The 13,527-nt window shown below is 34.5% G+C and overlaps 1 protein-coding gene across 1 annotated transcript in view; it reads right to left on the bottom strand.

Moving 5' to 3' along the window:
• Positions 1–3,023, bottom strand: part of LOC104714764 (respiratory burst oxidase homolog protein F-like) — a 9,816-nt gene extending 6,793 nt beyond the window's left edge. The window contains exons 1-5 of the mRNA XM_010432220.2: positions 2,133–3,023; positions 1,878–2,037; positions 1,479–1,527; positions 913–1,026; positions 2–365 (exon numbers count right to left, since the gene is read on the bottom strand). Coding sequence (XP_010430522.1) covers positions 2–365; positions 913–1,026; positions 1,479–1,527; positions 1,878–2,037; positions 2,133–2,790 — 1,345 coding nt within the window. The 5' untranslated portion in view covers positions 2,791–3,023. The remainder of the gene's footprint in view (position 1; positions 366–912; positions 1,027–1,478; positions 1,528–1,877; positions 2,038–2,132) is intronic.

Here is a 13,527-nt window from a genome sequence, read left to right as displayed (position 1 = left end):
AGCCAAGTAATGGTGTTTCTGCAAACCGGGAAAAGTATAAGAGCCATGTTGAATTTAAGTGTCTCAGCTGCTCCTTTTGCTGTGAGTAAGCAATAACCCATCACATGAAATGCATCTTTTTGCTTGTATTGGAAGAACTTCCACAAGAATAACCCGATCATGATCAAGACCCATAAAGATAAAACCCATATCCTTTTCCAATTCTCTTGCATGCAGTAGACGAAATCCGAACTCATTCGATGTATTCGACTCTTTTTTCTTAACCCTTGAAGGTTTTGGCTCAATGCTTGGCTTGTATAGCTCAATGCTTGACTGTAATTGAGGTATGTGTCTTTTTGTAAAAGCAGAGTCTCTAGTTGCCATAGCTACACAAGAACAAAAAAAAAAACAAAACAACATTATAAAAATCTATGAAACTTTTGCCTCAATGAAATCATAATCATAAAATGCTGATGAGTTAGATAAATATAACCATACAAGATAATAGCAGTCACATGTTTTGAAATATTTTATTGTAACAACTTCACCTAAGTAATTGAAATAGAAGAGAAGAAATTGTATACTATATTTGAGCTACTGAATAGAAGAATCTATACTTTTATAATGGACAACTATACTAGGTGTCAGCAAAATGAGATAAGGAGTAGGAAAAAAGCAAACATGAAATAGTTTAATGCAATAGTAATTTTTTTTCTTTTTCTTTTGGTCTATATAACCTGTGAGGTCATTATATAAAAGAACTATTGAATTCTATTTTTGGGCGGCGGTGTAACATACTTTATTTCGTTTGTGTAACGAAAGTATTCTGCAATATCATATAATATTCACATCATGCAAGCACGGAAACAAAGCATGTGATGGTGGATTTTTGAAACATATTAAAGATTTTATACAGTGTATTCAAAACCAAACCTCTATGTAGCCAAGTCTTTCAGGATCTAACTCTTCCATAATCAAAGCTGCATATTCCTCTGCTTGTTCCTTTAATCTTGATAGCTTATTTGCAGATGCACTCAACATTATTATCTAAAAAATATTCAAAGGAAAAAACACACAAAATGTAAGTAAACCATCTCTATTGTATCTTGTGTCACCGTCAAATATTAGATTAGTATATAGTATAAAACAAGTTGATTATTTAGTCAAAACCAATAAAAAATTAACATTGTTCAACAGAAATGACAACTTAGTTTATAGATAAGAATCTAAAACGAACATGGGTTAAAAAAATCAAGACAAGAAAATTCGCATTTTGGTTCTTTAGATTTTTTTTTATAATTTAGAGGAGAGGTTAGTATATCATCATTTCATAAGATTTAAGGTCACCAAATCCCCGCCTAACTTTGATTATAAATAAAAAACACTATTTTGACTACCAGTCCCCTTTTATACTATTTTAGTTTTAAAATTTTATTAATTAATGAAATTTATTAATTAAAAAATGACAAAAACTGTTAATTAGCAAGCATTTAATTTACCTCCTTTACTTCCTCTTCTGTAATTCTCCCATCTTCATTCTTGTCCACTCTGTAAATTCCCAACAAATAACAGAAGATTAATACAGTAGTAGATTTGTAATAAATTATGTATTAATTATCTTCAATTAAAAGTCAAAGGTTTATACTATATAAAAATTAAAGCATACGCATCGTCAGGGAACAATAATTTCTGCACACATGCAAATTACCATACTGTTTAATTATTATCATTATCATCATAATTAAGTAGACTGATCTGGAAGACGCTGAAAATATGGGATCGTTATATAGTAAAATCATTATAACAAGCTTTTACGATAATCATTATTAGTATAGTAATTAAAAATTAACCATGAAGTTTTTAAGTAAACTTTTTTTTTTTTTTTTTTTGTTACGTACATGTCGAAGAAGATCTGGAGACGAGAATCAAAGCTTTCGTCGTTGATTTGTGACCAATACTCATAAAGCTCATCGTGGTTGATCTTTTCGACTTTTAATCTTCTTCTTCTACTCAATGCATCGAACAGTTCCAACGCAAACTCTTTTGAATCTTTCATTCCTGTATTAACAAATCAAGATTTAGAGTAAATATTCAAGAATCTCAAGATTATATATATATATATATATATATATAGAGTTTTTTTTTTGTGTTACCTATGCATTGAGCGAAATCAGAACGATAGATGAAACCGTTTTTTTCGAGTTTATCGAAATTGGACTGAACATCGTTCCAACCATCAACGTTCTTCTTTTTATTGCTTATGAATCTCAAACCACGTAGAGCTCTTTGCGCACTAGACCGAGTCCGATCTAACTGAGCTCTTTGTTTCCGCAACGCTCGTGCTTCTAAAGCCGAGTTTACCAAACCACCACCACCGCCGTTTTGATTCGCGGCGGAAGTGGTGGTTAGAGTGCCTGAAAAAGAACGAGACCACGAGAACCGTTTCAGTTCATGAGACAACTGTTTCGCCTTCGCGACAGCTTCAGCCTTGAGTTCTTGAGAGAACTGACGGAACCGGTTCGACGAAGTACGTTTCATCGTCGGAGATCTCGAGATGGAAACCGGAGTCATTGTTCCTCCGGAAGCTTCGTCGGAGATCATATCGACGACGTTAATGGCCGTCGCCGGCTCGACGCTGCGGAGAACGATCGTGTCATCGTCTTGGAGATCGATGGTGACCTCGACGAACTCTTCGCCGCCGTTGGAGTATTCAGTTCCAGGTGAAGTTGACGCACTACCGACGGCGGTTCTTCCGGCGGAGACTGAATCGAATGACCAACGGCGACGATCGTTCTTGGAGAACGGCCTCATAGATCCAAGAATCGTATATGATAGGAGTTTTCAAAGTGTTGGGTGAAGAAGAAATGATGATATTGTTGGAAGTATATACACGTAGCACCATATATATATATATATATGTTGTATATAAGTATAGGTAGGTGGAATCTTTGAGGAGAGGAGAGAGAGGTGGAGGATTCAAACGCGTCGTGGCTCAGTGGGAAAAGCCATTTTTCACGCGCTGTGAAGCTCTCTGCTTTATAGAGATGATGAAAGAGAGAGAGAGAGAGATGATGGAGAGGATTGAACCGGACTTGGACAATTTGAAAATACTTTATAGTTATATATTATTGGATTTTATTGGATTTTTTGGTTTTGTTACACTTTATTTTTGTGAAAGTTTTGTTTGTTGAGTTGAGACAATTGAGAGTTTGAATATGTATACTATAGTCAGACTATTGAGTTATATATTAAGATCCTAAATTGCTTTAAAAGCTTTAGTCAAAAACTGGTTTAGTATATCTTTTGAAAATTTTCTCTATTTACAATGGAGAGATCAATTGAACCGGACTGGGGGAAAAAGTTGACGTGTAATATAATTTTAAAAAATATTTAACTTTATAATAGTAATATTATTGGATTTTTGGCACTATTACACTTTTCGTTTTGTATATGGTGACCCAACACGGCATTTGCGATCAGAGGTATGGGAGAGGATTACTAGAATTGGGATTCAACGGGATGCCGCGTGGATGCTTACTGGTGATTTCAATAAAATCATGGACAACTCTGAGAAGCTGGGAGGGCCAAGACGACCGGAGAGCTCTTTTTACCCTTTTCGTACGTTAGCAAGGAACTGTAGAATAAAGGAGATTCCAAGTACTGGGAATCGTTTCTCTTGGGGAGGCAGAAGAGAGAATGTATGGGTGCAGTGCAGACTGGATCACAGTTTTGGAAACAGTGGCTGGTTTGATCTATTTCCCAGAGTTAACACTGAGTATCTAGACCTGTTAGGATCAGATCATAGACCAATAATCACTCGTTTGGTGGATGCGGACTCACGGTTCAGAGGGAGGTTCATGTTTGATAAACGTTGGATCAACAAACCTGATACTGAGAAAATCATTAGAGAGCAGTGGGAAGCAGGGAACAGGACGACAAACAGTCCGGTGATGGCAAGCCTCTCTCAGTGCCGTCGTGCTCTGTCTCGTTGGAAGAAAACACACATGACTAATTCTGCTTCACAAATCCAGCTGCTCAGAAAAGATCTGGAGTTTGAATCTACAAAAACTCATCCAAATTTTAGGCGGCTGCAACAGATCAAATGGGCACTAAATGTTGCTTTCAGGGAAGAAGAGGTATACTGGAAGACTAAAAGTAGAGAAACTTGGTTGCAAACAGGGGATAAAAACACAGCATATTTCCATGGGAGTGTCAAGTATAAAAGATTGAAGAACCGTCTGGTGTCTCTGATTGACAAAAATGGGGTGGAATGCTTTGAAGAGGGTTCTAAAGGTGATATAGCTGCGGAGTATTTCTCTCAGTTGTTCCAGACTTCAAACCCCACTGGCATTGAGGATCTACTCGAAGGCATGGAACCGCGTGTATCAGAGGATATGAATATGCGTTTAACAGCTCCAGTCTCGGCTCAGGAAATTAAACAAGCGGCCTTTAATATTAAGGGTGATAGTGCACCTGGTGCGGATGGCTGGACCGGTGCTTTCTTCAGGAAGTATTGGCATATTGTGGGTGCGGATATCATTACAGAGGTACAAGGATTCTTTCAGACAGGGGTGATGCCGCAAGGATGGAATCATACTCAACTATGCTTGATCCCTAAGAAGCCAAATGCAAACCAAATGAGTGACATGAGGCCGATTAGTCTGTGTTCTGTTTTGTACAAGATTGTATCCAAGGTACTTTGCTCTCGTTTGACACGTTGTCTTCCAGACCTAGTTTCGGAAACTCAGGGAGCTTTCGTTGCTGGAAGGTTGATATCAGACAACATTTTAATTGCTCATGAGATCGTGCATGCTCTTAAGACGAATGTGAAGTTTGATGAGCATTTCATTGCGGTGAAGACGGATATGTCGAAGGCATACGATAGAGTAGAGTGGGATTTTCTGGAGAGTTTATTCATCAAGATGGGGTTTGCTGTAAAATGGGTCCAGTGGATAATGATGTGTGTAAGATCCGTATCTTTTTCAGTCCTCATCAATGGTTGCGACTTTGGGCTGATCAAACCGGGACGTGGTATTCGACAGGGAGATCCTCTCTCTCCTTTCCTCTTCATCCTTTGTGCAGAGGCTTTAGTGTATGCATTACAAAGAAGTCATCAACAGGAGCGTCTCACAGGGTTCAGGTTCAATGAGTCCTGCCCAGTCATACAAAACTTACTCTTCGCTGATGATAGTTTGTTTGTTTGCCGATCAACGAAAGAAGAATGTGAGGAGCTTATGCTTTGTTTGCAAAGTTATGGTAAGGCGTCTGGCCAAATGATAAATCTCTCCAAGTCCGCTGTTACTTTTGGGAAGAGGATAAGTGAGGAAACAAAGAATGTTGTTAAGCAAACACTAAGCATTTATGAGGAGGGTGGTACAGGAACTTACTTAGGATTGCCTGAGTGTTTTAGTGGGTCTAAACAGGCGCTATTGGGTTTCATTGGTGATAAGCTCCAAAACAGACTGCAGGGTTGGTTTGCTAAGTCACTATCTTTGGGTGGTAAGGAAGTGTTATTGAAGGCGGTGGCTATGGCATTACCGGTGTACGCCATGTCTTGTTTTCGGCTGAGTAAAAATCTTTGCAGGAAGTTAACGAGTGCGATGTGTGAATTTTGGTGGAGTAATTGCCAAGGGAAGCGGAAGATTGCTTGGGTTGCGTGGAAGAAGTTGTGTAAATCAAAGTCAGAAGGTGGGTTGGGTTTCAAGGACCTGGGAGATTTTAATCAGGCTTTATTGGCCAAGCAGGCATGGCGCATTCTTAATAACCCTGGCTCTTTGGTAACGAGGTTTTATAAGAGTAGATATTTTCGCAAAACATCTATCATTGAGTGTGGTACTGGATCGAGACCATCTTACGCGTGGAGAAGCATTCTTCATTGGGGGTGATTTGCTGAAGGCTGGTCTGATGAAGTCGATTGGCGACGGTTATGATACATTGGTTTGGAGAGATAAATGGATAATGGACAAACATCCACGAGCTCCATTTCGGTCCCAGGTTTTCTTTGATTTCAACATGAAAGTAGCTGACCTCAGAACACCAGGCGCTGCAACATGGGATAAGGAAAAGGTCCTTTCTTTGTGTCTTATAGATGATGCTAAGCGGATCTTATCTATGCGGTTGAAGCTTGATCATCGAGATAGATTTATATGGCCATACACAAAGTCAGGTTCATACTCAGTTAAAAGTGGATACTGGCTGGTGCAGACTCTTTCTACACTCTACGAGTCTCGTTCTGATGATTTGATTAAACTCAATGAATTAAAGGCAAGCGTATGGAAGGTGGAAACTGTTCCCAAGATCAGAACGTTCCTCTGGCGAATGCTGTCCGGTGCCTTAGCAGTCTCTGAACGGTTGGCATCAAGAGGTTGTGGTGGAGATACGAGATGTTTGAGGTGTGGCTCAACTACTGAAACTATTTGTCACCTGCTGTTTGAATGCCCGGTGGCTCGACAAGCTTTGGCTTTAGCCAATATTCCTAGCCCTATTGGTGGTTTCTCTGCTACGAATATTGACATAAACTAGGAACACCTGCTCAAGGTCATACAGGATGAGGAGATCCCCAGTTCTGTAAGGTTAGCGATTCCGTGGATTCTATGGGGGGTCTGGAAACATAGAAACATTGTGATGTTCCAAGGAAAAAATGGAGATATAAGAGAGTTAGTCTTCAAAGCACAGGAAGATGCTACTCAGTGGAAGGAAGCTCAGTCTTGGCCAGTAGATATCACGGCACAAGATCCTATGAAGCAAGGTAATGTGGAAAAGAAATGGATAAAGCCGATGGCTGGGTATGTTAAGTGTAATATTGGATCTTCATGGTACAACTCGTCGCGTCTAAATGGTGGTGCTTGGATTCTGCGAGATGAGACTGGCCAGATTCTATACCATGCGAGGAATGCTCTTTCACCTGCGGATTCTCGGATTGTAGCGGCCCTGCAATGCCTCCTGTGGGCATTGGATGCTTTACTTATTCTACATATTGACAAAGTCGAGCTTGCGTTGGACAACAGGATGGTCATAGAGGCGATTAACTGTCCTTCTGCTTGGCCGCGTTTCAGTATTCTCCTGAGTAACATACATGAGAAGTTATCAAACTTCATGTCTTGGAGTGCTTCAGCGGTTGCGGCTTCTGCAAACACGGTGGCTGTGGCAATTGTGAAGAGTGTAACAAGGGATGGTAGACTTCAGTCTTATCTCTCACTTGGAGGGCCTTCTTGGCTCCACAATCAAGTGAGACATGAGGCGATTTAGTTTTCTGTTTCAGTCTTTCAGTCTTTCTTTTTTGATCTTCGGTTGTACTTTTCTAGACTATTTTTCCTTGAAGTTCTATCAGATGACAAAAAAAAAAAAAAAAAAATGAAATANAAAATATATTTATTATAGTCATTTTATTTATTGGAGTGTTTTTTAGATAATGCTATGTTTATCTAAACATTTCTTATAGTAGTATAGTTTGCCGTTCAATAAGTGTAAAAAAGCTCAACATTTTGAGTTAATAAGAATGAAACTCATTAGTAGTAATAAGCACTAAAATTGCCGATTCGCAATACGTTATAATTGTTATATTTTCTGTGACAAAAAAAATTTTGGATATCAATTTCTAGCAAAACTGATCTGCATTCAAAATTGATATACTAATCAAAATTATTTATAAATACTTGATAAGAAAATCATCGAATTAAACGTGAATGAATGTTCTTATACAAATATTTAAAGGCCACTAAAGAAAAGCAACAATTCGGATATGTTAATTCCAAGTAATTCGACCAAAGGAATATTTTAAATCTATAGTGATTGTGTGACTGTTGTTTCTCAGCAAGTCTACTTTGTTTCCTTTTTCGTCCGACGCGTTTTTATCATAGTTAACTAAAGTTGTGCTTGTTTGTGAACTGATGAGAGAAAAACAAGAAGGACGACTTTGAATATCATTTGTGGATGCAAGCGTTATTGTTGTTTTAAGTCCACGACTACAAATATTATTCTCACTTTTGAAAACAATCTATTTTGTTAAGAAGAACAAATCAAATTTGATAGCAGTGCATTTTGTAATTTCAGTGCTTCACTAATAGATTGATGTTAGTCTTTTTGATTAGATTGAAAATGTACCATGGGTCGTGCATCATAAGTATAGTAAAACAAACAAGAAAACTCCAAGTATGAAAGTCAAATGTGAAAAGATTTTGAATGTTTTTTACCTAGTACTAAAATATGGTGTTATTCTATAAAGAGTAACCTTTTTATATATTTGATTATTTAATGCATGAGTGATAAGAAATAATATATAAGTATGTAATATCGCACGTTAGAAAAAACATTACAAACCTTATTTTTCCAGAGGTTTCATACTATCCATCCCATAACATCCTCTTTGATATAACTTTATACTTTAAATATGAAAAAGAGCTGTAGAATTACAAAAAAAAAAAAAAGTAGCCAGCCGTGTATTTTGAAACTTTTGGAAGAGTTAAACATTATATACTTGAAACAGAAAAAAATAAAACCAAATCATATTTATATATATTAACTTATAACAGTTTGTATAACTCTTTTTATTTGAAAGTGAAAAATATCAAATCATCCAAAAAAACCTTCTTTTATAGGAATTTGTATAATGATTATTACTAATTTTTACAATATATTTTCTTTTGTTAACCCGGATTTTTGATATATCAACTAATCCAAACACTTTCTTTTATAGTATTTTTTCTTTCTTAAGTAGTTAAGTTATTCATTTGACAATATTTTTTTAATGAATCGACGGATCAACCTTACGAATATGTGGTTGATATGATGCGCGTAGCTAGCGTATAAACCAAATATTCTCCAAGCGTAAAACTAGATTCCAATTCAAATATGGTTATACTTAAACATGTTCTATTCAAATCGGTTGAGTTATATATGTGTTTTTGAATTTCAAGATGATCATAGAAGATCGTTATATTCTAATTAAAGATATAAAACTATACACTGGTTATATACGTTCGAGGCTTCGAGCTAAATGCCAAGCTTGCGACGGCTAGTGTGACTTGACAAATTACGAAGAAAGATTTTTAAATTTCATTTTTAAATAATTGCAAGTAGGTTTTGATAAGAGTAATTACGTTAAAGCTTTAATTTCACAACTAAATATACACATACATTAATATTATATTAGTAGCTAGTTCCTTTTATTTAAAAACGTACATATTAGTAACTAGTTAGAATTGTTTAACATCTAAGCAATAAATCTATATGGGTTAGTGCTTAGCTTAAAGAGATAACTTAAACAACTTATTTTCTGTTTTAGTCTAATGAATCGTATATATTTGTTCTAGTCATGTTGTCTATCCGATTTTTAGAAGACAAATGAATGAGAATTGAATAACTATTTACAAAGTTACAATTTGATATATATGACATATATATGTATATGTATGCCTGCAATGTTTCAACATCTTCATGCACTTACTACACATGAGAAACTTGTTTAAGAGTGCGACTTACCAACAAACTAATAGACATAGTAAACATTATAAACTTTGAAACGAAATATTTAATTATTTCCTTTTAAGTTTTAATATAAGGTGGTTTCTTGATGAAGTTTGTCTCCTTTCATTTCGTTAGTCTCCGGGAAATGCTTGCGTATCGACCAAACATATATATTTGTTGATTACTGAATTGAACCAAAGCACGACATTTTGAAAACTATTTAATTGTGATGTTGTGTTCGACCCTATTTGATATTAAAAAAAAAAATTTCTTCAGAAATTAACTCATATATATACTAGAACTCGTGAGTACTAAACTTATCGCAAATGCTTTGGTAATATTTATAGGGATACATATCTCATACTAGAGCCCGGTAGCTTTAATATAACTTATACAAATTATTCCTTGATCTTAACGTAAGTTCGAGAAAAATATCGTAAAGAAGGACAAAGAATATGATGAATTATTATATGTTAAATGATCAAATATAACACGTATATATTCAAAAAAAAAAACAAATATAACACGTATAGTTTATAATTCACACACCCTTCTTTTGACATATGAAAATCATGCATAATTCATCATCCTTCATTGACATCTACAAACGCTTGAAAACGATAATATACTATTAGATGATAACATAAACTCAATGCTCGTTAATATTCTATATGTTTGTTATAAGATATTGTCAAATTAATTTGATGCAAAAGTCAAGCTTGATTCTAGATGCTATATAGACATAACTTTATTTTTTTCATACGTAACTAATCTCAATTTTAATAAAACCTACGTTTTTCACGTTACACCTAATTTTGGTATCAATTTCAGTTTGACGAAATAAAACCACTACAAATTACGAAAAGGTCGTGTAATATTCTATATGGTTGAACAAAAGTCAGAGGTGTTTGAACAAACTCGTATTATTTCATAGAAAAGGTGTGTGTATTAATGTATAGACGTACACACATGCACACATAAAACTAGTTAACATATATAAAATATATAACTTTTGGACATTTGTTTTCCAAATCTTCTGCACTTTTATAGTTTTCGAACGAAAGTACGTAACTTGTCGCATATGTTATTCTTGAATAATAGCAATAAAATGTGATATGAGTACTTTACCAACCCAAGTTACAATTAAAAATCAATCACTTTTATGTTTGTGTATAATTAGCATTGTCTCTTATATCTAAGGAAAGTTAACCCACCTTCTTGACTTTTGAGGTTTTCGAACTTGACGTTATCATATATATGCTTTTCACGGCTGTTAATTACAGCAATTAGTTAACTTATTGATTAATAATACCAAGCGTTTTTGGAATATAACAGATTAGCTTTAAGTTTTGTAACCAAGTAATCCTTTATATCCTTGCTTAATGAGATATATATAGTCATATAGCCTTAATTCGTTTCTTTTTTAGAAACTTTGATAACCATCGATCAGTAATACTATTAACTTAATGGTTATTCAACGTTTCTGAAAATTCTATTACTGATCGTATACCGATCATATATATATATATATATATATATATATATATATATATATATATATATATATATAAGGTCAATCGGATAATAACAACTACGAATAACTTAACTGTCTAGTGTATTTCAAAGTTTACTTTTGTCACGAAGTCTATATTATGTTTACGTCGTTGAACTAATAATATTTTACATTTCATGCATATAGTAGAAACACACAAATTTTTGGGCTTCTAGAAGAAAATTACGTGATCGAGGCCCAATACAGTGCGACAAATGGGCCCACCATATATCTTCCTAAGTCAATGACACAACACAACCACTTTTTCTGTACATAGGAGAGAATCTATGTCATCTTACTTTATTTTGATTTGTCGTTATTTAATTAAATTTCAGCTACTCCTTGAAATCATTTACTGTAGTTGCTTATTTGACTTTGAAGTATCATCAAGTCCTCTTTATCTCCCTAACTCCTTAACTAGAGATGATTCATAATTTGTAATTTATATTTATTTTTCTTTTGGCTGTTAACTACTACATGCATTCTTAAATTCGAGTAGTGATATACAAAGAGATAACTAACAAGAATTGTTTAAATTTAATACTAACTTACATCAACAACAATTATCCTACTTTCACAACAGAAAAATAGAAAAGGAAATAAAGCTATAAATGGTATTAATTAGTAAGAACAAAATATATAATTATTATAGATTATCTTCTGATTGTGCGGAAACGCTTTTGGTTTAATGAATTGAAAAATGTTCAAAGTGTTTACATTGTAGAGTTTTCCATATTTTCTATATATTGATGCTCGGCAATAAGAAGTTTCAGTGAGTAACATGCTCTAAACGTCAGATAAAATATGTGTATTGGATTGTTCATCTGAAAGAGATCTAATGATCTATATACGATGTATCTATTATAGTTGATAGATCATTATTTATATTATTTATGAGATGTAACATCTTCTAATAAATGTGATAAATGTCATATATAAACAGATAAGTCTCAATTTGATTTAAGATCAAAAGACACTACGTATATGGAAAAAAGGTGAAATGTTGGTAAAATTTCTGTTGGCTCTATTCCTCTGTTCCTTTGTGAAAAACTCAAAAGTTAGCGAATTAAATAAACAATCAATTTGACAAATCTTTATAGAAAGTATTTAATAATAGAAAGCTTAACCGATCGTGAGTGATCGGTGTGACACCACATACTTAAGCGACTGAATAAGTTTGAATTAGAACCGATTTCATGATGGCTTTCCAAATTTAATACATTATCTTAAAGAAAAATACTTAGGCTCCATTCACCCCTCTTCTCTCAGCCAATCAAAATCTTCCATCTAATATCTTATTTTAAAATTAAATTTAAATTAAATTAAAAAGCAAACCAAATTAAGGAAACAAATTCTGTATACTTTTAATTAAGGATAATTAAATATTGGCTTGGTTTAGATTTTTAAACTTAGAATAAAATTATGTCGGTTTGGATTTACAAATGAAGTGGTTAGGGTTTAGATTTTACAATTAAAACGAAATTATATGTCGGTTTGGGTTTACAAATAAGGTGGTTAGGGTTTAGATTTTACAATTAGAACGAAATTATATGTCGGTTTGGGTTCACAAATAAGATAGTTAGAGTTTAGATTTTACAAGTAGAACAAAATAATATGTCGGTTTGGGTTCACAAATGAGATGTTAGGGTTTAGATTTCACAATTAAAATGAAATTATATGTCGGTTTGGGTTCAGAAATGAGATGATTAGGGTTTAGATTTTATAAGTAGAACGAAATTATATATCGGTTTGGGTTCACAAATGAGATGGTTAGGATTTAGATTTTATATATGTCGGTTTGGGTTTATTAAAGTGCGGTTTAAGTTTTTTTATTTTATAATAATGTATACAGATTTTATTGTCTTATTTTGTTAGGGGGTGAATGGAGAGGTTCATCCCTAGGGGTGAACCCAAGTATTGTTCTATCTTAAAGTGTAATATTCATTTTAATATGCAACCACATTTACACATGTGTGGTGTGAATATTTACATCTCTACAAGAAACAAAGATTACTTTGGTTGACTAAAAAAAAATTCAATCGTATGATTCATATCCTTAAGCTCTATACAACTGGCTTGCCCTTGTACTGCAGAAGCTCTAGTCATGGCTAGTCATGACCTACTCATACACAATGCGAGAGATGTGTTTTAGTCTCACCAATAATCGTTGTATATATCGACCGTGGTAACAAAGCGGCAAAACGTCCTCTATTTGGTGAGGAACTATCTAGGGTATGAATCGGTGGAGAGACAATACAAGGTAGGTATTGTCAATGATATGGTTTTGAGGAGCATCAAGTTTTGGCTTTAGGAAAGTTGAAACCGTCGTCATGGGGTATGCGATATTGGTGTATAATTTGTATTACGTATAGCTTCGGTCACTAGGTTTTTAAATGATTCCATTGCATGGTCGTTCGCTTAAGTGTAGTGTATAGGTCTGGAAAGTTCAAACTAATTCAAGTTGTGGTAATTGGTAAATTGGCTACACTTGTGTCTGGAAAGTCTAGCTTTGTCACTAGAAGAACGGAAAG

The sequence above is a fragment of the Camelina sativa genome, chromosome 9 (assembly GCF_000633955.1).
Source record: "Camelina sativa cultivar DH55 chromosome 9, Cs, whole genome shotgun sequence".
Taxonomy (NCBI): Eukaryota; Viridiplantae; Streptophyta; class Magnoliopsida; order Brassicales; family Brassicaceae; genus Camelina; species Camelina sativa.
Note: the sequence above shows the minus strand (reverse complement) of the source record. Positions and strands in the feature narration are given on the sequence as shown.